General features: G+C 30.9%; 7 protein-coding genes across 11 annotated transcripts in view; 2 read left to right on the plus strand and 5 right to left on the minus strand.

Annotated features, from left to right (window-relative positions):
* Window positions 1-233: 233 nt before the first annotated feature.
* On the minus strand, window positions 234-10,703 carry LOC124494071 (rho GTPase-activating protein 1). 2 transcript variants are annotated; one of them, XM_075731790.1, is made up of 8 exons: window positions 9,965-10,703; window positions 9,105-9,889; window positions 5,728-6,628; window positions 4,452-5,562; window positions 1,719-2,036; window positions 1,527-1,652; window positions 1,040-1,445; window positions 234-967 (listed from the first exon to the last, which is right to left on the minus strand). In XM_075731790.1, exons 3-8 carry the CDS (start codon window positions 5,771-5,773, stop codon window positions 752-754), a joined length of 2,223 nt encoding a protein of 740 aa, XP_075587905.1. In that variant the 5' UTR covers window positions 5,774-6,628; window positions 9,105-9,889; window positions 9,965-10,703; the 3' UTR covers window positions 234-751. The 2 variants fall into 2 exon arrangements, with proteins under 2 accessions (XP_075587905.1, XP_046913170.2); XM_047057214.2 differs by lacking the exons at window positions 9,105-9,889; window positions 9,965-10,703 and adding an exon at window positions 6,841-7,834.
* The window catches only part of glob1 (globin 1), a 57,680-nt gene continuing 37,293 nt past the window's right edge, over window positions 5,919-26,305 (plus strand). Inside the window, exon 1 of the mRNA XM_075731797.1 lies at window positions 5,919-5,928. The gene's annotated coding sequence lies outside the window, so the exon portion shown is untranslated. The remainder of the gene's footprint in view (window positions 5,929-26,305) is intronic.
* Window positions 10,800-14,300, minus strand: Mcm2 (DNA replication licensing factor Mcm2). Its single transcript, XM_047057213.2, has 3 exons — window positions 11,611-14,300; window positions 11,356-11,538; window positions 10,800-11,291 (listed from the first exon to the last, which is right to left on the minus strand). Exons 1-3 carry the CDS (start codon window positions 14,173-14,175, stop codon window positions 11,181-11,183), a joined length of 2,859 nt encoding a protein of 952 aa, XP_046913169.2. The 5' UTR covers window positions 14,176-14,300; the 3' UTR covers window positions 10,800-11,180.
* Window positions 14,383-17,824, minus strand: LOC124494072 (uncharacterized). The gene is made up of 4 exons (XM_047057218.2): window positions 15,341-17,824; window positions 15,139-15,268; window positions 14,703-15,066; window positions 14,383-14,626 (listed from the first exon to the last, which is right to left on the minus strand). The coding sequence occupies exons 1-4, from the start codon at window positions 17,608-17,610 to the stop codon at window positions 14,508-14,510; spliced, it is 2,883 nt and encodes a 960-aa protein (XP_046913174.2). The 5' UTR covers window positions 17,611-17,824; the 3' UTR covers window positions 14,383-14,507.
* LOC142597591 (uncharacterized) lies at window positions 17,627-19,913 on the minus strand. The gene is made up of 2 exons (XM_075731839.1): window positions 17,687-19,913; window positions 17,627-17,636 (listed from the first exon to the last, which is right to left on the minus strand). The coding sequence occupies exons 1-2, from the start codon at window positions 18,394-18,396 to the stop codon at window positions 17,627-17,629; spliced, it is 720 nt and encodes a 239-aa protein (XP_075587954.1). The 5' UTR covers window positions 18,397-19,913.
* On the plus strand, window positions 23,672-24,615 carry LOC124493507 (uncharacterized). 4 transcript variants are annotated; one of them, XM_075731799.1, is made up of 5 exons: window positions 23,672-23,775; window positions 23,891-24,032; window positions 24,116-24,158; window positions 24,243-24,409; window positions 24,464-24,614. In XM_075731799.1, exons 2-5 carry the CDS (start codon window positions 24,006-24,008, stop codon window positions 24,482-24,484), a joined length of 258 nt encoding a protein of 85 aa, XP_075587914.1. In that variant the 5' UTR covers window positions 23,672-23,775; window positions 23,891-24,005; the 3' UTR covers window positions 24,485-24,614. The 4 variants fall into 4 exon arrangements, with proteins under 4 accessions (XP_075587914.1, XP_075587913.1, XP_075587915.1 ...); XM_075731798.1 differs by having other exon boundaries at window positions 23,922-24,032; XM_075731800.1 differs by having other exon boundaries at window positions 23,682-23,775; window positions 23,862-24,032.
* Window positions 24,568-26,103, minus strand: LOC124493516 (RAB6A-GEF complex partner protein 2). The gene has a single exon (XM_047056604.2). The coding sequence runs from the start codon at window positions 26,096-26,098 to the stop codon at window positions 24,695-24,697; it is 1,404 nt and encodes a 467-aa protein (XP_046912560.2). The 5' UTR covers window positions 26,099-26,103; the 3' UTR covers window positions 24,568-24,694.

Below are 26,305 nucleotides of genomic sequence, written 5' to 3' on the forward strand. Positions count from 1 at the left end.
TATATTTTTTGTTATTGAACGAGAAAAAAAACAAACGATAATCGATAACTGATATGTCGTCATCATCATCATCATCATCATTATTTAATTTTCATATTAAATGAATTGGACGATGGGATTTCGGTGTGAATCATGGAATATAAACAGAATATAAAATTCTGAATGTAATGCAATATAACAACAACAACAACGACAACGAAAAGAGAGAGAGATAATCTTGGATCATAAATCAATTTTTTTCTTTTCTTTATCAGATTCAACATTTAATAATAATAATAATAAACATTAATCCACGAGATGAGATAATAATAATTTGGATTGGATTTAGATAGATAAAAACAAACAGTTCATCATCCTTAATCAATCGATGATATAATCCTATAAAATGAAGAGAAAAAAAATGAAACAAAACAAAACAAAAAAAAAACAATTGCTATATAGAGTATACAAATGGAATTTCGTGTTGTTCTGATTTTTGACAAACACAATACAATTTGAATTGAATGACTATTTCTTTGAAAATATTTTTTAGGAGAGTCGCATAAATGGGGAGATTTTCGATTATCATCAATGAATGAGTGTGAGCAATAAGGAAATTCTGGTTAAGAAAAGAATCTTTTTTCTTCTTTGTTTCTTTATCGATAAATGTTGTTGTTGTTGGACCATTGTTAATAAATGTTGCAAAAGTGTTGTTGTTATTGTTGAGGATATTTTTGGTATTATGATGATGATGAATTGTGAATTTTGGAAATTATCTAATGAAAATTTGTTCATGATTACGTAATAGAAATTCTGTAAAACTATTTATTGCCGTAATAGAATCCAATGATGAATCCAATGTTTGATTTGTCTTGTTTGACCACAAAAGATTTGGCCCAAATACAATGGCCAAATTTGATGCAGTCATTTTATTGAATTCTGAATGATCCATTACTTTGACTAAAAATTCAATGATATATTTGAGTAGCTGTAACATAAATCAAATAGAATATAATCAATTAATCGGATATCAAAATTTAGAAATAAATGAATAACCTACTTGATAATTTGGTTCTGGCAGACGATTGAGGACTAGATTCTTTGCAAATGATAATTTTTCTTGCCGCTGTTCAGGTGATGGTCCACCAGATATTTGTTGGAAATTAATCACATCTTCATACAATTGAAATGTTAAAAGTGGTTCAGGTAATTCGCGTAAAAATGATTTAACAATAACGGCAGCAACATGTACGGTTGATTCTAGCGACATCTCGTTGTTTGTAATCAAATTTTCGAAATTTACATTTTCACCCAAATTGAATGATTGTTGAACATTTTTTACGATATTAACTTTGGCTGAACGTCGAAACACGCCTTCTACATCCAATGATGAATCTTGTTCCAAAAATTTAACACAAGTTTTAATTGTTCTTGGTATTGGATCACCACCATTCTGTTCAATTAGACTTTTTATGTCAAATAACAAAAAAAAAACAAATCAATTAACATGGAACTTAATCATGAAAAAATGGTTCATCATCACTTACACATCAAGTGCTACACGAAATTGTTGAGTATTTGGATACGCAGAACTGGAACGATTCAATGAATTATTACTGGCACTACTTTTAAATCGGCCAAATACACGAGATTTGAGCTGTTTTTTATCATGACTGTTTGAATGATCATCATCATAATTAGAAAAAAGAAAATAATGAAAAAAAAACCATTAGACTTACTCAAGAACTGATTGAGGAATATGAATACGTTCTAAATGTAGATGAGCACGTAATTCATCAAGATGATTGATATAATGAAGTTTTCTACCAAATTTTGCCGATAAAAATGGCCGAAACAATTGCAAAACAATCCGTATGAAAGATGTAGAATGAACGATGAACAATTCTTTCAAATTTTTTTTATATTTACGATCAAAAGCACGATATGCTTGCCAAAGCCAACCAAATGATGGTTTATTATCACTTGTTAATCCTTGATGAAAATAAACCAATGCATAATCATTTTCAACGTATCGATCCAGTGTACGTAAAAGATATCTGTGTAAAAAAAACAGAAAAACAATTCAGTCATAATCGACAAATGAAAAAAAAAATTTTCATAAAACTAAAAATATCATCAATTAATCAAATTGTTTACCATAATTATCTTCATCATCATTATAATTATCGCTATAAAAAAAATTAAGTCTCTCTCTCACTCTCACACCATATTTCGATCTAAAAATCATCATCATCATCATTAAATCATCAAATTGTGTGATCTCGTTAAAGAAAAAAACAAATGAATTGAATTTAAAACAGAAATAAAAATTCAGATGAAATCATTCAGGTGAAATCTGTGAATTGATTGAAAAGAAAAAAAAGTGAAATGTGACATCCAAATGATGATCATCATCGAAAAAAAGGGTTTTCGATTGTCATTGTGCGTGTGTTTATGGGCGCAATCTCATGTGTGTGTGTTTGGTATGTTTGAATTGTGCACGGGTCAATGAAGCGTTGAAAGTGGATCAAATTGCAAAAAAAAAAGACTTATAAACAACAACAAAGAATGATCATCATAATCAGTAAAAAAAAGAAGAAGAAGAAGAAAGAAAGCAGAAAAAACAAGAAAAAGCAAAATTGTCAACAATTTCTAAACATGAATATGTCTGCCTGTGTGTGTGTGTGTGTGTATGTAACGTTATACTCATCGGTAAACTAGGACAACATTTATTATGAACTTAGAGAAAAGATTCATTCATTCATTTCATTTCATTTGTTCAAAAGTTTTGATGAACAAACGAAATGAATGATGAACGAATATAACGTTCATCTTCATTGGACATGATGATGATGATGAAAAAAAATCACCATCATCATCAACAACAACAACAACAACAGCAGAAAAAAATGTCATCTACAATTGGCTTTATCTTCATTTACGCCCCCTTTTTTTTATCTCAATCAAATCACATAATGAATAGTCAAGAAATTTTTTTTTCATTTTCAAAATTGTTGATATATCAACTACTACTACAAGCAACAAGATTATATATTTGAAGGTAAAATATTAAACCTAGACCTAAATGAGCACCTAAATTGGGATATAAAATGCAAAAAAAAAAAGAAAAAGAAAATCTCCCCCACAGAAAAAAAATACAAGTGAATTGAAAACAAAACAAAAAAAAATTCATATATTATGTATGTATGCATGTGTGGATCTGATCTGATTGTTGTTGTTGTTGTTGTCTAAAAATAAACAGTTTGTTATTATTGTGATTTTGATGATGATGATGATGGGTGATCACCATCATCATCATCATAATAATCATGGTAATGGCAATAAAATTAGTCAATAAAGCACTCATACACACACATAGACATGATAATGCGACAATGTAACAATGAACCAAAAAAAAAAGAAAAAAAAATTGCTAACCTAGAATGATAATGATGATCATCATTATATATATGGATATATATTTCACATTTCAAAAGATAATAGTAAACATTTACATTTTCAATCAAATGGTTAGTATATGAAACTATCAATGTCGATGAGTATATTTTCGGACAAAATTGCTCGAAAATAGTTTTTTTTTTTTAAAAAAAGATTGATTATTCCATCACCCAAAAAAAAAAAATTTTGACATGCAAAGATCAATTTTTTTCAGTATAATTCTATTGTTTTTTGTTGTTGTTGTTGTTGTTGTTGCTACTGTTGTGGAAATGTTTTAGGCCAAGATATAATCTATAACAGATCGATGATGATCATCATCATAATTAAGCTTCTTGATGATAGCCTCAAACAATCCATCATATTTCTTATAATAATTATATGTGAATGTGTGTCCATTTGATTTTCTTTTATTCAGAGAAGAAGAAAAAAATTGAAAACCAACACACACACACACACACACAAAAATTTGTGTTAATTGAAAAATTTTTGAACAATAACTAAAAAGACGAAAAAAAAATCTGATGACTTTACTATCTTCATCATCATCAGATCATTCAAGTATTTTAAACGAAAAAAAAATAAAACTTCTGTGTGCCAAAACTTTTTTGATTGTCCGACAAACACACACGCACACATAATCGATTTGATTTATGGAACATGTATGTATATACAATATATATTTGTAAATCTGATTGCAACGAAAATTGTATTGTCTCGTAATCGTTTTGATCATTTATCGATAGTATTGAAAGCACACACACACACACACACATAAATTCATCTTCACCATAATCATCACGATGGATGATGATCATTGATCAAAATGAAAAATAACGAGGAAAAGACACATTTTTTTGGGATGATGATTATGAATGTACAGAAGACAAGAAGGAAAATTTTCGCTTTCAAATACGGCGGAAATTTTCAAACAAAAAACAAAATGAAAATGTTCGTGTATTATTATTATTTGTTGTGGTGTTTGTCAGTAAAATATATGAATATATGAGACATACCTGAGAAATTTTCCATAGTTAAATGTCTTATTTGATGGTAAACGACAAGCATAAATGGTTATAATTTTTCTTGCAAATTTATCATCACCAGCGACGCCAACAATACCATGTTTAGTAATGTCATCGAAATTTTCATCACAATCACCACCGGACAATGCTAAATCTAATGCTGGATCCAATGGTGGTAATGATGTATATTGTTCACGTAATGCTTCCTCAAAATTTTCCTCCAATAATTCATCCGGTGAATGAAGATAGATTGATGAAACATCAATTGGTATGATTGGTGTTGATGACATTGGTGATGATGGATTTGTATTATGATTATTATTACTGTTTAAACATTGAAGATGTGTTGGTCTTGTTGCTTGTATGGTCGATTGATTTTGTATCGATTGGTCGCCATTATCAACTCCATTGTGGTAATTATTATTCTCATTCAATTGTTGTTGATGATGATCATCATTTATGTGATTGAGACCATTGAAATCTATTGTTGTTTGTGATTTATTTTGTTTGAGGAAGCCATTTGAAATGGAAAATTGAGATTTATTATCACTATTATGATTCGAATCATCATCACGGATTTTATCACAATAAAGATGATTTTCTTCATCATCATCATCATCATCATCATCAAAATGAGTTGTTGAATCAATACTGAACAATGGATTATCATCTAATAATATTAAAGATCCATCAACAACATCATCATCGTGTACAATATGATGATTTATACAGTTACCGGATGTTATTGTTGTTGATGATGATGATGATACAACAGGTGGTACCACACCTATACCATTAATATTCAATGGATCATTCATCTGGTTATTATTATTATTATTATGGTACATATAAAACGATGATTGCTGAGTTGCTGTTGTAGTTGTTGTTGTTGTTACTGTTGCTAATTCAATAGTTGCTTTAACTAATTCTGTATCATCAAATTCTAATGCTGGTTCATAATCGAGATCTTGGCCAGCTTCATTTCCTTGAAATGAATGTAGATTAGCTTCACTTTCATCATCAATTAAATCGATAACGCCACCACCAATACCATTGATTGTTGCAGATGATTGAAATTGGTGTACCACTGTTGATGATTGCACTATGTTTTTGTAAAAGAAAAACAAATAAAACAAACAGAAAAAAATGCAGGTATTAGACAAATGAAATAGGAAATAACCATCATATGAGCTTGTAACTTTAGGGATTATCAATAAGATGATTATGATGATGATGATGATTGTTTCACAATTACAAAATGCCTTACCCTTTGGATCGAATGTTGTTGGTGTGGCCCTTTCCATTGTTGTCATTGTTGTTGTTATGGTTATTTCATCGGATTTCACAAATTACAATGTGGTTGTATTTATGATGATAACAAAAAAAAGAGAAATTTTTTTTTCACTAATGTTTACCGATTGATTAAAGATGAGCCACACACACACACACACACCAAACAAAACAAAACCAATTTAAAGTGGCAAAAATCCGATTAAGGTGAATATATAGATTTCTATAATATCTGTTTTCTATTGTTATATAAGATTTTGTTTTTTTGGAACAAATGGAGATAAAATTTTCTTCTTCATTTATCTTTTCATTCTACCAAAAAAAAAAATTAACATATTGATATGGTGTCATAATATAACGTCATGATGATAATCGTCATCACTTGTTTGGATTTATACGAAGGATGTTTTTATTTTCTTGCATAAAATGAGATCAATTTGGACGCATTGAGGTGAATTTTTGATTTATAATAGAATTATATGATAAACACACACACAAAGATGGATGGCTTAAATATATTCATATTTTGAAACAATTGATGATTTAAGCAAATTAGTTTCTATGATAACGATGAAAATCTTGAGCAATTCGATGTCAAACAAATTTGTCTTTACATTTAATGTTATTTAATACGATTTATATCGTATTAAATAAAAACACTTTTTTGGATTACTTATCATTCAATTGGAAAAAAAAATAAAAATTCATATCGGATATCAAAGCATTACGATTATGGATTGATGATGATGATGATGATGGTGGTGGTTTGAAATGCACGATACAAATGCATAACCGAATGAATTTTAAGCTTATTTTCCTTTTGTATCTTCTTGTGGTTGATGATTATGATGATTATGATGATCATACGTTGACAAACACTAAAGATTGAAAGAAAAAAAGAAAGACAAAAAAACGAGATTAAAATTTGCAAATTTAAAAAAAAATTTTTTTATTCAAATCGATTTTCTTCAAGCAAACAATAACAAATGAAAGAATCTTTCACATCTTTCATGGTGTGTGTGATTCATGATGATCCAAAATCATGAAAATAAAAATTGAAAATTGAAAAGTTTTTAAAAAACAAAAATACATTCGAATACAATTTTCTCGATGCCAATTGAAAATGGGTCGATATAGAAAAATTTTCTATTTCGAACTCAATAGCAATGTTGACCTATCATCATCAGCAGCAGCGTTTTTTGATTACTAAAAAAAACAATACATTGATGAGATCACATTCGATGTCATTATGCCATGAAAAGTTTGGTTTGATTGGAATTTGGAAACCAAAAAAAAAACAAAAGAAAAATCGATAATAACAAAGTTGATATTGATCATCATGGTTCATCATCATCATGTAAAATTCATCATGCATATATAAAAATAAATCCATCACATTGAAGATTTTATTTGATCAAAAAAAAAAAATCGATTTTTTTCAACTTTAATCATCTATATATCGCGATTTGGCGATCATATATACATTTTTGAATGTTCCAACGACAACAACAACAACGACAACAAAAACATGTGACAACTGGCAATTTCTCGGCGCAATTTCATCAATCATCGAACCATGAATATATGACCATATATGAAATGGATATTGTTTCCAATGTTTCCGCTGCTGTTGTTGTTGTTGTTGTTACTGTGTTTATTCAGTTTTGCTGTAAAATCAAGCTTTCGGCTTTTCTTTTTCATTGCTACTATGGTGACAATTTTTTTTCCTCTCATATTAAAATTGTGTTTTCCGTTGTAATGATCGCTGTTGTTGTTGTTGTTGTTGCCGTTGTCGCCAAGATGATTTTCAATAGAAAACCACCATCAGCAAATCATTATAACACAGGATAAAGATATAAAAAAAGTGGCCAATTGTGTCAATTAAACATTAACGTATTGGGCGTTTGTATTTGTATCTTCTAACAACAACAACAACAACGAAAATGGCCAACCAACCAAACCATATACCAACCAATGGATATATACATGTAATCTTCGTCATTCTACATAATGATTATGTTGATGATGATGATGATTATGATGAACCAACCAACATCATTTGTTGGGAGCCATTGAAATGTGTGTGAGTGTGTGTGTGTGTATGTGTGCATAGAATTTGAAAATGAAAAATTCAATTCAATGGACATGTAAAAAAAATAAGAAATGGCCAAATAACTCAATGGCGTACACATACATACGCACAACAGAGAGAAAGATGGAGAAATTGTCACCAAAAAAAAAAATCAAAACGATGATGATGAAAAACAGTTATTATTATTATATAAAAAGAATGAAAAATATGAATAAACCACAACAAGCAACAACTATACACTTCTACTAGCACATGTAATGTTGGTAATGATGGAATTTTTTTCGTTGTTGTTGTTGTTGTTGTTGTTGAAAAAAAAATAACTGAAACAAGATATATACGATAATGGTGATGATGATTACAATCACGATGTAAAATGCTGTCGCTGCTGCTGCTACTGCTACTGGTATGATGCAAATAATGAAATGTTTCAGCTACTGGTGACAATATTATAAAATATAAGGGCGATATAAAATGAAAATTTATCACACACACACACACACACACATGCGAATATACACGAAGACAATATGTTGTCATTTCTTTTGGTGCTTGATGATGATGATGATCATCATCATTGTTAGATGGATTTTTTTTTTTTTTTTTTTGAATTTGAATCTGAATTGTGTGTTGAATTGAATATATATTGAAATATCGTTCTCTCCACCAAATGTTTAGCCATTCGTAAAAAAAAAAAATTTTTTTTTTCTTTTTCGAATGCTCAATGTATGTATATTCATAATAATCATCATCATCATCATTAGCAATCGACAACAACGACCATTGGATGATGATGATCATTTGACAATTTTTTGTTGTTGTTGTTGTTGTAAAATGAAATTTTCTTTCCATTCATTCATTCGTCTATAGTAGCAACGATTAATGTAATCTTCGTGTGTGTGTGCGTGTATGTCAAAAATGATGACCGATATTTAAATTTGAATTTTTTTGAACTTTGATCTCTCGTGGTGATAACAAAAAAAAAACACAATAAACTGGATTGATTGGATGAAATTCTAGCTAAAAATTATAGAAAAATGTCTCAATTCTCAATAATATCTACAGACAAACAGAGAGAAACAGACAAAATTTTTTTTTGTTTTCATGTTTTGTAATACAATTTTTTGCCATATTAAAGTCATCATCATTCATGATGATGAATTGAAAAATGTTTGGAGAAATAATAATAAAAAAAAACAAAACTAAATTGCCCATAAATAGTCATAATTTCAAGAAAACAAAACAAAATAAAAAAAATAACTTACTTTCAAATGGCCACTGTTGATGATGATGATGATGATGGTGGTGGTGGTCGGTCAAATCATATTCGTCCAAAATGAAAACCTTGATGATGTTAATTTCCATAGATAGTGTGTGTGTGTGTGTTGCAACTTTGGGCGTCAAAATTATTTATGATGATGATGATGATTAATAATTGATCTCGAAATTGGTCCAACAACAACAACAACAACAACAACGATGATGATGATAATCTCGGATCCAATTCGATGATGTCAATTTGGAACCAGAAACAAACCAAAAAAAAAAAAAAAAACAGCAACACCAAAATCATAACAAAACACAAACGTAAAATTAACTGCAAAACAGTCAACGCACAAACACACACACACACACACAGACACAAGAAAAGACCATAGAAAAAAAATGTGTGATAGAAGCATACGATGGAAACGCCGAAAATGAAATATCAAAATGTGCCAAAATACACGAACCGTTTGTTGTTGTTGTTGTTGGACGACAACGACGACGACGACGATGAAATCCACACACAGAGAAAAAAAAAATTTGTACATACGAACAGACGATAATAAAAATATTTAGAGAGGAATTTTTTTGGAAAAAAAATGAGAAAGTTTATCATCATCATCACCAAGAAAACTTTTGGAGAGCTTTCTGTGTATTTGTAACAAAAATGATGGTGGTGAAACAGAGTGAAACAGAAAAAAAAATAACAATCCAAAGAAATGCAGAGTGTGGGTGAAACACATAACGAAAAGAAAAAAAAAGAGCTTGAAACTTAGACAGATAGCTGTAGAGAGAGAAAGAGAGAAATATGACAATGAAACGAAATGAAACTTTTCAATATAATATCTATATAGCTAACCAGAAAATCAAAACGGAATCGGGCCATATAGCTAGGCACCAACAATGGTATCGGCATTTTTTTTTACGGTCCGTGTTGTTCTTGCATTTTGATATTTGGTATATATAGCCCGGTGTGTGTGTTCTGTTTGGATTGAATTTGGGCGTTCATTTGTTCGCTATAGCAATATATAGATGAAATGCCGCGTGAATGAATCTGGGACAAACAAAAAAAAAAAAAAAAAATACAAATCGCTAATTAAGTATATCGAATGTTTTCGAGAAGCCAGATTTTCGTTTTAGTTTTGGCGGTAATTTTTTTTCAAATAGAAAAAAAATGGACCATGAACACAAATTGTTTGGCATCACATTGTGATCGATCGTAACAGGTGGTGACAATTTTTGTTTTTTTGATGAAACAATGAAAAACAACAAATTAAATTTCGAACCAAAACCAAACACACGAACAAACGAAATTCAAACACAAATGATGATCATATGGATGGATCGTAATTAAAGAAAAAAAAAATTTTTCGAGCCACTGAGAAAATTCGAATGAAAAAGACATCAGAAAAAAACCGTCAACCGTCACACAATTGTTATTTATTTATTTATTTTTTTTTTGTTTGCTGCAACATCACATTTTCTCAGACACACACAATGAGAATAAAAGAAAGAAAGTGAAAAAAAGTGCGAAAAAAATGCGCGTTTTTTTCTATTGTCAACAGCAACAAAAACCAAAACCAAAAAAAAAAAAATGAAAATTGAAAAAGTGAAATTTTTTTTTTGCAGTAATGATGATGCCAAACATCATCATCATCATTAATGGCATTTTGGCTGTTGTCAACCAAAACTTGTTCAATCATCACCATCATTCGATTTAATTCAAGAAAAAAAAAATATCCGTTAATGATAAACAGATGATGATGATGAATATATCGATGATAGATTTCCAACAACAACAACAACAACAACAAATCCTATTACGGAAATATCATGGATCTATATCCGTTTTTCTTTTGTTCAAAATTAGAATGATGAATAGGTGTGTGTGTGTAAAAATGGAAAGTAAAATTTTAAAATTTGTGAAAATAAAAAAAAAAATACATGAAATGAAATGAAATGAAAAGAAATGTTGAATAATGATGATGACAATTGACATTTTTTTTTGTCCTATGATATCATCTTTCTGGCATTATATATCGGAAAATTTTAAATTTCCATTCATCACAATGTGGTTAGAATTTCTGCACAATTACTTTACGTGATGGATCATAATGATAATTTTGCATTGTAAATGATCGACTTTCATAAAGATTTTTCAAATGATAAATTTCCAATTGTCGTGCCTTTAAATGAAAAAAAAAATTTTTTTTGTTTAAAAAATTCAAATTATTCACAAAAACAGCTTACCCTTTTAGCAAATTCTGGTTCACTAATTTCAACCTTTTCAATAAAATCATCATCATCGCCATCCATATTGTGATCATTACGATGTGATCGATTACGTCGTAAAACAATTTCTTCATGCATCATTTGTCGTAACAATGTGAATAATAATTCGGTATTTGAACGTGAAAAATAGCGGCTAAATGTCTAGAAATTATTGATTGTAAAGAACAAAAAAAAAATCAATTAATTTCAATGCTGAGAATTTCAAACACATACCTTCATCATTGTTTTTTGTACACTATATTTTTGTGTTTCAATAAAACTATCGATAATTGTTTGAATGGCAATATTGACATCATTTTCACCGACAGCATCACGTAGATGCATACGAGCATGAGCTTCGGCACAACGAATTATACTTTCAATATGACGTACAGTAATAGGAATCGAACCGGTCAACATTGATTCACGACGTAATTCTGAATATAATCGTGTAATTTTATCTTTATCAATTTTAGCCAATCTTGGATGTATACGTTGTCTTGCATAGATAATATATTTACGTAATAAATCCTGTGGTATCAGTTCAAGATCCGATGATGTAACTTCATTCATCTGTTCTTGGCTGGTCATTTGTTCTAAATTCTCTTCAAGATTTGCTATTTGATCTTGAAGATTAGCATCTTTGATTTTTTGTCTATCTTCTTCGGTTGCATGTGGATGATGACGAATATGTGATCGTACAACGAATTTTGCCAATTGTTCATCAGCATATGGATCAACAACATCACGTACGGGACAAATAATATCAAAACGTGATATAATCGGTTCAGTTAGGTCGACATTTTGTGCAAATGTAAGGCCAACATCATAACGTCCACCATTCGGATTCGATGCTGCTATTACAGAACAACGAGCCTGTAATGAAGCAACAATGCCTGCTTTTGAAATCGAAATAGATTGTTGTTCCATAGCTTCATGTATTGAAGTTCGATCTTGATCACTCATTTTATCAAATTCATCAATTAAACAAACACCACGATCAGCCAATACCAATGCTCCAGCTTCCAGTGTCCATTCTCTTGTCAATGGACTTTTGTGTACCGAAGCAGTCAAACCAACAGCCGATGCACCTTGACCAGTAGTGAACACGGCACGTGGAGCAATTTTGGATAAATATTTCAAAAATTGTGATTTAGCCGTTCCAGGATCACCACAAAGCAATACATTTATATCGCCTCTGATTCGATGTTTATCACCAGGATTTTTCGATTCACCACCAAACAATGCCAATGCTAGGGCACGTTTTACTTTTTTATGGCCATAAATCGATGGACCCATTGATGCAATAATACGATCAGCGATTCGATAATCTTTAGACAATTTCAAAATATCTACAACATCATCATCCGTAATGGAGATGGCTGCAGCCCAATTATCTTTACGAAGAACATGATTACCAAGAATGACGGTGGAAAAAACAGGAAATCCATTTGCAATATTCAAAGATCCATCATAGGAATTGGAATAAACACCAGTCACTTCTACTTCATCACCAGGACGACATGAATCACATAGATCGCCTAAAAGAATAACATCTTTAGATCGTGGAATACGACCAGCAGAAACTTTTCCCGGTGCTTCCTGGATGGTGATTCGTTGATAATTTTGATAAATAGTTTCTTCCATATTCAATGAAAATGGACCATTACTTTGACATTCTGGACAAGAGCCAGGCCTTGTTTCGGACAATTGTGTCTGAATGAATGGTCCAAGAACATAATGACATTTAAGACAATCATATTTAGCTATAGACAATTGTGGCAGAATCGATGTAGCCGATGTGATTACACCATGTGTACGAACCAATTGATTGAGATGAAGTTGTCGTAATGAACGTATATCTTCAAGTAATGGTAAATGACTGATTCGTGCATAGATTTCTTTAGCAATTCGACTATATGCTGGATACATTTTCAACACGATATCTTTGGCAGCTGCGTTGAAAATTTCAAACATTTCAAGCGGTGCATCCGGTAAAAAATAGGCTAGAATTTGTTCTTTAGCAGCTAGAATATGATATTCCACTTCGAATGATTGGCGATTATCTTCGACCATTGATTTGATTTTATCTCGATAAATAAAACGATTACGTTCATCACAAGTGTTGATCAAAAATTCTTTGAAACGATTGAAAATTTCACGTTTCGGTGCCATTTGTACGACCCAATCACGAACAGAAAGTCCACGAGTATCTTCGAGATTTTCAATCGATTCAACCATTCTATCTTCATCTTCTAATTCGCCAAAAATTTCGGCCGTACGTCTTGAAAATCGTTTCTTTTTCTTTGCCGATTCTAGTTCAGCATCAGCCGTTTCAGTAATTTCCGATTCATCATCATAAATATCCAGACCACGTCTCATACGGCCAGCAATTCTGCCTTCAATTTTATCTCGTTGCCGTAATTCAGCTTCAGCAGCACGACGATCATCGGCCGATAATTCCGAATATGAAGCATCATCCAATTGATCACGTTCATAAACATCCAATTCAGGTCTTGGCAAATAATCACGTTCAAAATCATTGCCAAACAATTCTTCACCACTTTCTTCATCATCATCATCACCTTGATTACGAACATTTCCATCACGAACAATACGTCTTGATTGTTGTTGTTGTGAAGAATCATCTATTTCAGATGTAGCATCATTGAATAATCGTTCGACTTCATCATGATATTCACCATCCATTAATTCATCTTCAGTTTGTTCTTGAAATGGACGATCTGGTGATACTAATCTATCCAGAATATTATCCGTATTTTGACTGGAAGAATCCATTATTTATGCGAATGTTGAACAAATACGAAAACAACGATTATGACGATTCAAAGTAAAATTTAAAAGGTAGAATGAGAATGCAGTATACAAACACAAGCCTTTTGTCTGTCTGTGTGGAAAAATTTGGCGCGATTTTGTTTGCTCACACACAAAACAACACACAAACCTTTTAATCGATACCGTTCATATAGTATGTATGATTGGAAATTTTTTTAAATTGAAAATTTCTTGAATTTTATTTACATTTTAATCACGATTATTATTATCATGATTTCGAAACTGAAATGGCTAAAATTGGCAAAAAAAAAATTATCTACAAATATTCTAATGATTTATCCATGAATTTTTACAACATGCAAAGATTTTTTATACGATTTTATCGCTGCTAATTCCAACACATTTGAAATTGTTTTTTGTAATGGAAATCGTTTTCCATCATCTCGACATATACCTGTGATGTGTTGATTAGATGAAAAAAAAAATAATTTTAGAAAATAAAAAACTTTTAAAATCATTGCATCTCAAACCTTTTGTATCATCAAAATTCAGTGCAAATGTTACGATGCCACCCATTCCAGTTTTCACTACCCATTGAGCTTTTGTAGCGACGGATAATTCATTCTCATATGAAACCCAATCAAAACCATTGTATGCATATGGAACTTGGCTATGGAAATCAAATTGTTTAACTGTTCCAGGTAGCCTTAAAAATTCACAAACACGTGTATAATTTAATTTTCCTTTTCCGATTCCAGGTCCACTAGCCGGTAAATTGATCATATTCTGTACGATAGGAACCACTAGATTATAAGTTCGTGCATATGTCGGTACACCAATCATTATTTTTCGTAATGGCATTCCACTATTTGCCCAATATGTTGCTGTCCATGCCTGGATATTTGTATATAAAAAAAAAGACTATGAACAAACATAATTTCATTTCATCAACAATGTAAAACATACCACATTCAACGTGCTGAAATATGCATTATCCGTAGATCGTGGATATAATGGAGCATGATGACCAGTATATGGTTTATCTGGTCGATAATAATGAAAATCATATGACATTAAATTGACAAAATCAACAAATCTGTTTGAATCAATGAAAAAAAAAATTTGATTGATTAATGATAAATGAAAAATCATCAAACTATTTACTTACTTTTCAATTTCTGGTATTAAATACGATGTACTAGCAATCATTAATGGTGCACCAACAGCCAATGATATTAAAAATGATGATGATGATCCTCGATTATTATTATTATTAATATCATTTGGCCAAATTAATTTAGACATTTGTCGTAGTTCTTTAAGAAATTGTACCAGATTCTGTTTATCACGCGATAAACCTGGTGTACGAAACCCTGGAAATTCCCAATCAATATCGATGCCATCGAAATTAAATTCCGTACAAATATCTAATATGGATATTATGAAACGTTCACGTGTACGATTCGTACTGGTAACAATGGAAAACATTGTACCACCAAGATCACCAATAGAAAGCATCACTTTTAGTTTTGGATATTGAATTTTCATCATTGTAGCCAGTCGATAACGTTCACCATCTTCTAATGGTTTTTGTGCCACAACCAGACCATTTGTTGCAATTCTTGCATAACCAACAATTAGATGTGAACAAATATGTAATTCTAATTGATTTATTTCAATATTACCACCATCTTTACCACCATTAAGTAATAGATAACATACACGTTTAAATCTATGTGCAACAAGAATTTTTCCATCAATACGATTATTATCATCTTTGATTTGATGGAATAATTCTTCATCAATTTCTTCTTCATCACCATCATCATCATCATCATCATCATCGTTATCATTATTTCGATGATTTTCAACATTTTCATGTTTCTTGTCAATAATCGATTTTGGTTTGTTTAAATTATGATTTTTTAAATTATCCACTACGACAGGATTCACTTGATAATTATCAATTTTGCTGGCATTAATTACTTTTAAAATATGCCACAAAAATTCTTTGGGAATTTCATCCACATGATTCCATGTTTGTGTTGGTGCCATTGCAGTCGTAGTCGTAGTTGTTGTTGATGGTGGTGACGCAGAAAAAAATATCGGTGACATTGTTGTAGTCGTTGATGAGGATCCTAATGTAGCAAGAAAATTATTAAAATTTATGAAAAAATCTGAATTTATTGGAAACGTAAGTTGAGTTGTCGCCACAGTCGTCGAGATTGTTGTTTCATCATCAATATCTTGTTCAGTTGTCATTTCATTCGATTCTAGTGTTGTCGTTGTCGTTGTCGTTGCTGTTGTTGTTTCTAATTCTGATATTTCCGTTGTGGTCAGTTCAAGATCAGCAACATCATTATCATCATCACCTTCTTTTTCTTCATTAACAGGTAAAGTTGTTGTTGATTCATCAATATCATCATCAGGTGATGTAGTCGTTGTGGACAGATCAACTGGTGATTCAATATTAATGGCTGGAATAACGATTCCTTTTGATATACGAAAACTGGGCGATTTTGGATGACAACGACTCCATCCATTCTTTTTGGACCATATTTCACCAAATTTTTTATTAGTTTTAATTTTATTCAATGTTACATTACAAAAATTTGCCTCAAATTCATCAATATCGGATGAAATACTTATTTTTTTCGGCGGTAAACTTATGATTTTTGTTTTTGTTTTTGTCTTCTTCACTTGTTTCTTTTTTGTTGTTGATTTTTTTATGTTTTTTCGAGGTTTTTCTTCTTTTTTAACGATATCTTGTTTGTCATCATCATCATCATCATCATTGTCGTCATCTGGAAGTATGGGAATTTTTGGTGTTGCAAATCGAAAATTATCTTTATGCTGATCAGTAGTACGACGCCATGATTGTTGATATGGTAATGGTTTCTGTTGACGATTCTGTGTTGATGATGATGTTGACAATTTACGGCCATTGTTATTGTTGTTGTTTTTGTAGTGGATTTTCTTGGATTCAATTTTCTTTTTATTAATTCCGGGTTTTCTATCATTATGAACTGGATTTGAATTTCTTCGTAGAAATGGAAATGCATTTTTAAATTTTTCTTTCAATTTTGTTTGCAATGGACTCAGATCTAAACGAATCATTCTTTTTGAAATACGATGATGATGTCGAAACATTTGAATTTTAGTCTTCGTTGCTGTGAACATTCTTTTTGGTGATATTCGATCTCGTATACTCGATTTGGCAGTATCACTTTCATTTTCTAATTCATCATAATCTTCTTCTGGTTCATCATCACCGGTGGTTTCTTCTGCTTCATTTCCATCATCAACATAATCTACTTCTTCATAAAGGTCACTATTTTTTCTTTTTTCATCCATTTCTTCATCATCATGATCATCATATTCTTCTTCAGGTTCATCATCTTGAATGGTGGACGGTTGTTTTGATGATGATTTTTTCATTGTTTTTGTATCATCATCATGGCTCTCTATATGATCATATTTCAAATTTTCACCATCAATATCATATGGTTGTTGCTGTTCATATTGAATTATTTGTCCATCGATTTGACCAGGTGGATTTGATGATGAAACTTCATAATATTTAATATTCGGATTATTTGGATCTATAATTGGTGTATATTGTTGTTGCTGTTGTTGCAAATATTGATATTGTTGCTGCATTGGTTGAGAATTTTGCAATAACAATGATAACGGTATTTGTTGATTTGATTGTGGCATTGACATCGATGACGGCGCTGATGATCGTAACAATGTTGCCAATGAATTCAAAATATTCATCTGATCAATAGGTGACGATAGTGGCGATGGCGCTATTGTTTGTGTGATTGAATTCGATTGTTGTTGTGATGGTTGTGTTTGACCACCACCACCACTTACTTGAGCAAGTAATTGAACAATTCTTGGATCAAGATTAGCCAATAATTGTAGACTATTCGTTATTGAATTACCATTATTTGATGATTGATCCATAATCATTGATGATGATGATGTTGATGGTGTCGAAAATTGATCTGTCGATGATGGCGATTGAGGAATCGATTGCAATGAATTTGCTGATTGAACAGTAGTAGGCATCATCTGTTGGAAACCTCTACGTAATTTATCATTATTTAGATTTGGTATTGCTTTATCCAGAAATGATCGCCACATTGTCAATGTGATTCCTTGCATAAATAATAATGATACAAGCATTGGCATTGAGCCCGTTAACAATCCTAGGACCATTATTTATAGCACTTTTTTTAATATTTATATTTTCAAAACAAAATAACGAATTTAACATTGAAACAAAAAAAAATTATGGCTACTTTTTTTTAAAAAAAAAATGACACTATAAATATTACAATTACAATAATAACATGATCAACACAACCAATTTGATGTTGTTGTCGTTGTTGTGGTTATTATTCATTGAACATCAAAATTATCATATCGATGATGGTTGATGTTAGTTCGAACCACAGTTTCAATTGAACTGAATCAATCGGCCAATAATTCCCATCGATGACAGAAACAGAAGATGTAGAAAAAAAAACCAATTTGGTGAACCAGTTTCTCACACATTGTGTATTTTTTTTTTTTTTAATGATTTTTTTTTGTTGTTGTTAAAAGGTAAACCCCACACCAAACAACAGGTGATTGAAATGATTCGAATGAAAACGGTATTTTTTTCATGATTATTACTAATGATGATTGCGTGATTAACCAATATATATTGGATCATAACTTCTTCGTTTTTTTTTTTGCTGTCAATTGTGTCTAAAAATTTTTCATGTTGAACATTTTGGATTTTTTTTTCACTACTCGATTTAACACGATTCGATTCATTGATTTATCCCACGCATATATAGTAGTATATAGGGTAATTAAAATTATAACGACGACGACGACGACGATGATGATCATAATGATTATCATAATCATAATTAATTATTAGTGAAAAATTTGATTTGAAAGTAAAAATAAATCACCACCACCATCATCATCAAATTTTCCTGAATACAGAAAAGCAAAGATGAGAGATGATAAGAATTAGTCAAGAATGCCAAAGTGGATTTCATACTATGCTGCAAATTTTGACACAAAATTTTGATTTCGGAGTTTTCAATATCCATAATCAATTCGATTTTTGGCACGTTCAGAAGCTTTTTTATGATATGGGCATTCTTTGCTGAAAACAGAATGATTGATATCAATGTTGTTCGCCAATCCATAATTCCTTGAGGACTTCCATCGTAGACAATTAAAACATTGCGCCATTGAATTAGCTTGACAGGTTGATGATGAATGCTCATTTCCACACTTTGAGCAAACTGGCTTATTGGTACAAAATTTTGAAATATGTCCAAAACTAAGACAATTGTAACATTGCGGGACAAATACACTTTGTTTCACTGGGCAACATTTGTAACCAATAAAGAGCTGGCCAAGTTTTGTGCAAGTCTGCCATACCTGTGGAGATGTTTCTAATATCACAAATTTCGAACCCAGACGATCCTTTCTAGAAGAAATCATTTTCATAAAATTATTCTCTTGATTTAAAATATGTTTGACATTATCATTTTGTGAAGCAATGATACCGACAATATCATTGTCATCAATATCGTTTTCAATACCTAGGATTAACAATCTGGGGTTCTTTTTTGCTGGAATCTTTGCTTTAATGCCATTTTTGTTTTTGTTGATTTCTTCTGCAATCTTCAAACAATCAGTTCTTGAAGTGCATTTAATCAATACCTTACTTGAATAATTCTTTTAATGATTTTTCTGGTTTCAATATTGTCGCAGATTCTCATAACCCGAAATGTGCTATTGTATCTAAGTATGATCTTCTTAAATTGGATCAATTTACTAATTCCAACTGTGCAAGTGCCATTGTTAATTGTTTCAAACCTTTTGTTCTTTGTTCGGTTTATTTCTCTTTCAATGATGGTCTTGAACGTTTGGAAGAAGATCTATTGCTGGTAGAAAATTTATTATCAACATATCCATCGTATCCTATAATTGTTACCGGCGATTTTAATTCCCATCATCAAACTTGGGGAAATGGATTTAATGATGAACGAGGACGATTAATTATGGATTTTATTTGTCAAATGAATTTAACATTATTAAATGATGGATCTACAACTTTTGACAATTTTCGACATCAAAGCGCTATCGATCTTACGATTATAAATCAACATGCATTGAATTTTGTTTCTAATTGGAAAACTGAAGATCTAATCTCTGGATCAGATCATCATCTCATTTCATTTTATTATGGTTCCACCATATCTATTTATCCAAAATCTCTTACTAGAAAATATTACACAAAAAATATCGATTGGTCTAGTTTTATTCATATGGCATCTATCAAATTATCTGTTTTTGCCAATTCAGTGGATGACCTATCTTCGTGTGATCAAATTGATAAATTTGTAAATGATTTTATTAGTTCTATTCAACAAATTTGTGACATTAGTCTTCCTTTGTTAAAACATGGACAAAAAACCAAAAAACTATCAAACGAAATGTTGGCCAAACTTAGATTACTAAAAAATTTGAGAAGAAGATATCAAAGGCAACGTTGTATGTCCAATAGATTATTGTGGCGAGATCGCTACTTAAATTGTGTAAATGATTTTAAAAATTCTTTACTTAAATCAAAGATAGATGCTTGCAAAGAATTCTTTGCTTCTCTGGATAAGGATTCTATTTGGAAGAAAGCTTATCGATCTTGGAAAAAACCATCAATAATAAATCAAACTTTAAGGACCATTCAAAAAGATGATCCTAATGCCTCCTGGACTATCTCTTCGTATGATACAGCTTCCTTTTTATTGGGGAAATTTTTCCCTAATTTACCTAATGATTTGGATTCTCCCATACATAACTGGTACCGGTCAACAAGCATAATCGATAATGACCCAGAAATTAGTATCAGAGAAGTAAATTATGCTATTAATATTGAAAATGATGCTAAAAGCCCTGGTTGGGATTCCATTACAGCTAATATCATCAAAAATATCCATCTTCTTTATCCCACATTTTTCAATTCGTTATTTAACAAATGTCTTTTATATGGATATTTTCCTAAATGTTGGAAGAAATCAATTGTTAAGTTAATTCCTAAATCTAATGGTAATACATATCGTTCCTATCGTCCAATTTCCTTACTTCCGGTCATGGGGAAAATTTTCGAAGGTATTATTGCTCGTCGCTTACAATTTTTCCTTCTTTCTAATAAAAAATTATCTGGCAACCAATTCGGTTTCATCCCGCAGAAATCTACTGAACAAGCATTATATCGAATTAGCAATAAAATCAAAGCCATTTTTGAAAAGAAAAGTTTTGCTATTCTGGTTTCTTTGGATATTACGGGTGCGTTCGACTCGGCTCGTTTTGATCTCATTTTGGAGCAATTAAGACATTTTAACATTCCACCTAATTTGTATGCCATCTTATTCAATTACTTTTGTGACAGATGGGTGGAATTACCCCTTATTGGAACATCGGCCGTGAAACAATGCTCTGGTGGTTGCCCGCAGGGTGGGAAAATTTCCCCGTTATTGTGGAATATATTAATTGACAAATTGTTAAAATTGCCTTTGCCACACAATTGTCATCTACAAGCCTATGCGGATGATTGTCTGATTTTTTGTGAACATCCGAACGCTGATAATTGTACTTGGCTTGTTAATAATTGTTTAGAGATTATCTATGAATGGGGATTAGCCCATGGACTAACTTTTAACCCTTCCAAATCGGAAGCTATGATTATTACCAAAAAGAGAAAATTTAACATTCCATCGATATTTTTAAACGACCAGGCTATAGGACTTGTTCCTTATATCAAAATACTTGGCTTAGTCGTTGATTCGAAACTCTCTTGGAGCCATCATATCGATTATATTTCTTCCAAAGCTACTAAGATTTTCAATATTATTAAAAGAAGATTCGGTTCACTTTGGGGCTTGTCTTTTGATGTACTCCGCACCATATATTTACAGGCTATTGAACCGATGATCCTATATGCTTGTCCGGTTTGGCATAAACATGGTACAAATATGAAACGATTATTGAGAATACAAAGGTCATTCGCAATTGGCATGATCCGTGCCTACCGAACCGTCTCTTTGGAAGCCTCATTGATCATAGCAAACATTCCTCCTATTCATTTTAAATTGGATTACCTGGTAAAAATGTTTTCTTTAAAAAATAACTCGACCGCTATGGATTGTTCTTATGAATCTCCTATTGCTTATGATAATTTGATCCATCCAGGGAAAATCAATCTTTCGGTTACAAATGAAAATGATACTTGTTTTCAACATCAACATTATTATCATATATACACTGATGGATCCAAATTCGAAAATTATGTTGGTGCTGCGTTTGTTGTTTTTTCAGTCCATGAAAACCGTATACCATTTTTGAGAAAAATGTTTCGTCTGGATAATCGTTGTTCAATTTACCAAGCCGAACTTTTGGCTGTTGTTGAGGCTATAAATTGGGTTGTTGATAATAATGTTCCTGGCGTTAAAATTATGTCTGATTCTCAAGCTGTATTGTTGTCGATTCAAAAAATCTATTCTTCCAATAGGATGGTACAGCATATTTTTCAAAAAATCGTCAATTTTAATGGACATATTTGTTTCGAATGGGTTAAAGCGCATAATGGAAATTTTGGAAACGAATTAGCGGATTATTTAGCCAAAAGAGCTGTAGAATCGCCGATTTTGAATTACGATCTTTTGCCTTTATCCTTCTTTAAATATGAATTCAAAAAACAACTATATTGTGCCTGGAATGAGATTTGGACAACATGCTCTAATGGATCCACTACTAAAAAATTTTTTCCACTGGTAAGCATCAGATCAGGAATCAATCTGTCTCCCGATTTCATTCTTACCCAATTTCTTACAAACCATGGAAAATTCAACCAGTATTTAAACAGAATGCGAATCAAAGATCAATCGACATGTTCCTGTGGTAATCCTTCACAAACATCTTTACATTTAATTTTGGAATGTGATCGTTTTGCAGCACAGAGATGTTTTTTCGCTTGTTACTGTTCTGATATGTCTAATTCTCTATCCAATATGTTGGATGAAAATATTAGAAAATATTTTTCAAATTTCCTTCTTTCTATTTATAATTGTTTATAATTTTTTGTTATATTTCTCATTTTTATTTTATTTTTTGTAAATCTTTATCAACTCCTATTTTAAGGTATAGGAGCGTTTTGCTTTTTTTCTAAATAAATAAATAATAAAATAAAATCATCAAATTTTCTGTTTTTAGAATCAAATACAGTGTATATTATTTTATTAAATGGGAAACACAGTTGAACATTTTGAAAAAAAAAAAATTTTTTTTTTTTTTGCAAATTCTCAAAAAAAAAGACACGATGATTTAAAAAATTGTTCGTTTTCGAAAAAGTTTCCCTGTAAAAAAAATCAACAAAATACTTTCTGGAAATTTTCTATTTTTTTTTTTATTTATTTTGATTCATTCGATTCGCCAATGTTTTTTTTTGTGACCGTGTCCTTTTTTCTTAGTGTCGAATTCAAAAAAAAAAAAAAACAAAAATCTTTTGGTTGTTCAAACGCTTATTCAAAGGTTGGTTATTTATTTATTCATCCCACATCATAATCATCATCATCATTGGTTTTAATTCTTTGATTCTTTTCTTTGTTTGTTTTCAGTTTTTTTTATTATTAATTATATGCAAAAGAAATTTTTTTTTGTCTTTGATTCAAAACTAGTGATTAAATGTTTTCATTCATTCAGATGAGAATTGGTCATTCTTTTGCTGTTGAATAAAAAATAATTCTTCTATATTAAAAATAATGAGCACTGTGGCTAAAGCTTGGAAGGTTTGTCGTTTTTTTTTTGTTTCATACACCATACAAACAGACAAAAGAATTGAATTTTTTTTTTACTTTGATTCTATCAATAGGTTATCAAACCTCATGTGCCTTTGATTCATTTTAAAAAAGGAGGTAAGATGAATATATAAATTTTAAAATGAATGATGAATTAAAATTGATTTTTTTTTGTTGAATTGGACAAACAAACAAAACTAGGTCATCCAACAAATCAAACACATGGATCGATGGCAGCCGTATCGGCAACGACGACGACAACAACAACAAAAACAACAACCACGACAATGTCATTGATGGATGATACACAATTACCGGCACGATTTCAACGTAAACCAATCAGTGAATTGGAAATGCAGCTGATTGAGGTTAGAATTTTGTTTGTTTTGATGATTGTTTAAATCCATTTTTTTTTCTTTCAGACCGGTGGTGTACCATTATGATGACTATGATGTAATCGAATCGAATTCATTGCGTAGAATGTTTGCCTTTTTGTCTAGTAAAAGAAATGAAAAAATAGAAATTATTTAAATTTGGAAAAAAATATTATTTTATCTGCTAAATGAATTGATGATATAAAAATTTTCAAATAAAAATAATAAATAAATCTCTTTCGTATTAATAAATAGAAAAAAAAGAATCAAAGAATATATTCAAATATTCAATGTCCCAATAGAAGCCATTTGAAATCCTTTGGCCACATGTGCTGGATATGTAGCAACAATTTTGATTGGAAAATCCCATGTCATTACTTGTACTTGTAATTGTCTTGGTGCCAATGTTTGTCGGCCATCTTCAGTTTCTGTACATAAATTAATCGATGTATTTGTTGATTTTTGATTATTATTTTCAATTACAAAACTAAAATGTAAATTCCATTTTAAGGAAATTAAATCATTTGCAAATGATGGTGTCAATGTAAATGGTATCGGTAATATCATTGGCGAATGATTCATATTTAAACAACATTCATGAAAACGTGTATGATTTGTAAGATTAATTTTTGATTTTTTTGCCGTTGTCGATGTCGTCGTCGATGATGATGATGATGAATGAACCAGATAATGTTCAGAAATTTTTTCTTCACTTTGTAATATCACTGAATAACGTATACATTTAACTAGACCTTCGGTGAAATCAAACAGGCCGATAATATCTTCACCGAGACGATAAACAGTTTTAAATATGAAAAATTTGGCCACTCTACCAAACGAACTGGTTATATTGAAATTATGAGGTATACGATGTCCAACAAGATATTCAATACGATGTAATGCAATATCCAATGATGTACCATAATCTTTGGATTCATCGTCAAACGTAAGTGAAGTACTATTCGTACTGGTCAAGCTTTTATTATCATCATCATCCATTTCATTCACCGTACCATTCAATGTACGTTGATCCGGGTTTGTTGTCGTTGATGATGATGATGGAAATCCATCTATTGTCAATAAACGAATCGGTATTTTCAATAGATAAATTGGTGAACCAATACGTTGAGCACCGATACACAGTTTGTAATAATATTTCAATCTATTACTGGAATATGAAGGATTAAGATTCGAAGGCAATGTTTCCGTATAGATAAATGTTTGACTTTGTTGTGGTTCTAGCTGTAGATCGCAGAATAAAATTTTTGGTTTCGATGCATAAATAATGATACCACGTTCACCACGGACCAATGATTCATGGAATGAAGTATCATTGGATGAATAGGTTTCCAATGCAATTGAATTTCGTTTCGTGTAATTATTTTTCATATAATTTCCATTATGATTGATTAATTTACTATCAAGATTTTCTTCAATAATTCGCCGACAATCGATCAATGATTCATCCACAGTACAGAAACAATGTAGTTGTACATTGGCCCAACAGATTCTTTCAATGGAATTATTATTATCACTAGTATTTTTTTGGCCACCAATCAGACCATTTGGTGTGGAAATATTTTCATTTGTTCGTGGAATATTTTTCAATGTAATTAAACATTGGACAGTTTCTTGGACAAAATATACAGGACCACGTAAAAGTTTGGCTTGAATTTCAATCATTTTCAATTGTTAAATGATGATCAGAATCTAATTAACTTTGACATTTGAAAAATTTTTCCATTAGTTCAAATTAAAGATGATCATTATCCACAAAAAAAACTTGTTTACGTTGCTACATCATATAAAATGGGAAAATAAAGAAACTCGAATTGAATGATACAACCACGGTAAACGAATACATTGTTTATGAACAGCTGATCAGCTTGA

This window comes from Dermatophagoides farinae, chromosome 6, assembly GCF_024713945.1.
Source record: "Dermatophagoides farinae isolate YC_2012a chromosome 6, ASM2471394v1, whole genome shotgun sequence".
Taxonomy (NCBI): domain Eukaryota; kingdom Metazoa; phylum Arthropoda; class Arachnida; order Sarcoptiformes; family Pyroglyphidae; genus Dermatophagoides; species Dermatophagoides farinae.

What these genes read in the sequence shown, in the direction of transcription:
- LOC124494072 (XM_047057218.2), bottom strand. Translation starts at nt 17,610, where the DNA reads ATGAAAAAATCATCATCAAAACAACCGTCCACCATTCAAGATGATGAA. An exon ending in TTAATACCAGAAATTGAAAA is followed by an intron (nt 15,269 to 15,340) that starts GTAAGTAAATAG and finishes TGATTCAAACAG; the next exon opens with ATTTGTTGATTTTGTCAATT. An exon ending in ATTTCAGCACGTTGAATGTG is followed by an intron (nt 15,067 to 15,138) that starts GTATGTTTTACA and finishes ACAAATATCCAG; the next exon opens with GCATGGACAGCAACATATTG.
- LOC124494071 (XM_075731790.1), bottom strand. Translation starts at nt 5,773, where the DNA reads ATGACAACAATGGAAAGGGCCACACCAACAACATTCGATCCAAAGG. An exon ending in AACTATGGAAAATTTCTCAG is followed by an intron (nt 2,037 to 4,451) that starts GTATGTCTCATA and finishes TTTTTTACACAG; the next exon opens with ATATCTTTTACGTACACTGG. An exon ending in TTTCGTGTAGCACTTGATGT is followed by an intron (nt 1,446 to 1,526) that starts GTAAGTGATGAT and finishes TGACATAAAAAG; the next exon opens with TCTAATTGAACAGAATGGTG.
- LOC124493507 (XM_075731799.1), top strand. Translation starts at nt 24,006, where the DNA reads ATGAGCACTGTGGCTAAAGCTTGGAAG. An exon ending in GATTCATTTTAAAAAAGGAG is followed by an intron (nt 24,159 to 24,242) that starts GTAAGATGAATA and finishes AAACAAAACTAG; the next exon opens with GTCATCCAACAAATCAAACA. An exon ending in TGGAAATGCAGCTGATTGAG is followed by an intron (nt 24,410 to 24,463) that starts GTTAGAATTTTG and finishes TTTTTCTTTCAG; the next exon opens with ACCGGTGGTGTACCATTATG.
- Mcm2 (XM_047057213.2), bottom strand. Translation starts at nt 14,175, where the DNA reads ATGGATTCTTCCAGTCAAAATACGGATAATATTCTGGATAGATTAGTA. An exon ending in TACAAAAAACAATGATGAAG is followed by an intron (nt 11,539 to 11,610) that starts GTATGTGTTTGA and finishes AATAATTTCTAG; the next exon opens with ACATTTAGCCGCTATTTTTC. An exon ending in AACCAGAATTTGCTAAAAGG is followed by an intron (nt 11,292 to 11,355) that starts GTAAGCTGTTTT and finishes TTTCATTTAAAG; the next exon opens with GCACGACAATTGGAAATTTA.
- LOC124493516 (XM_047056604.2), bottom strand. Translation starts at nt 26,098, where the DNA reads ATGATTGAAATTCAAGCCAAACTTTTACGTGGTCCTGTATATTTTGTC.
- LOC142597591 (XM_075731839.1), bottom strand. Translation starts at nt 18,396, where the DNA reads ATGGTCCTAGGATTGTTAACGGGCTCAATGCCAATGCTTGTATCATTA.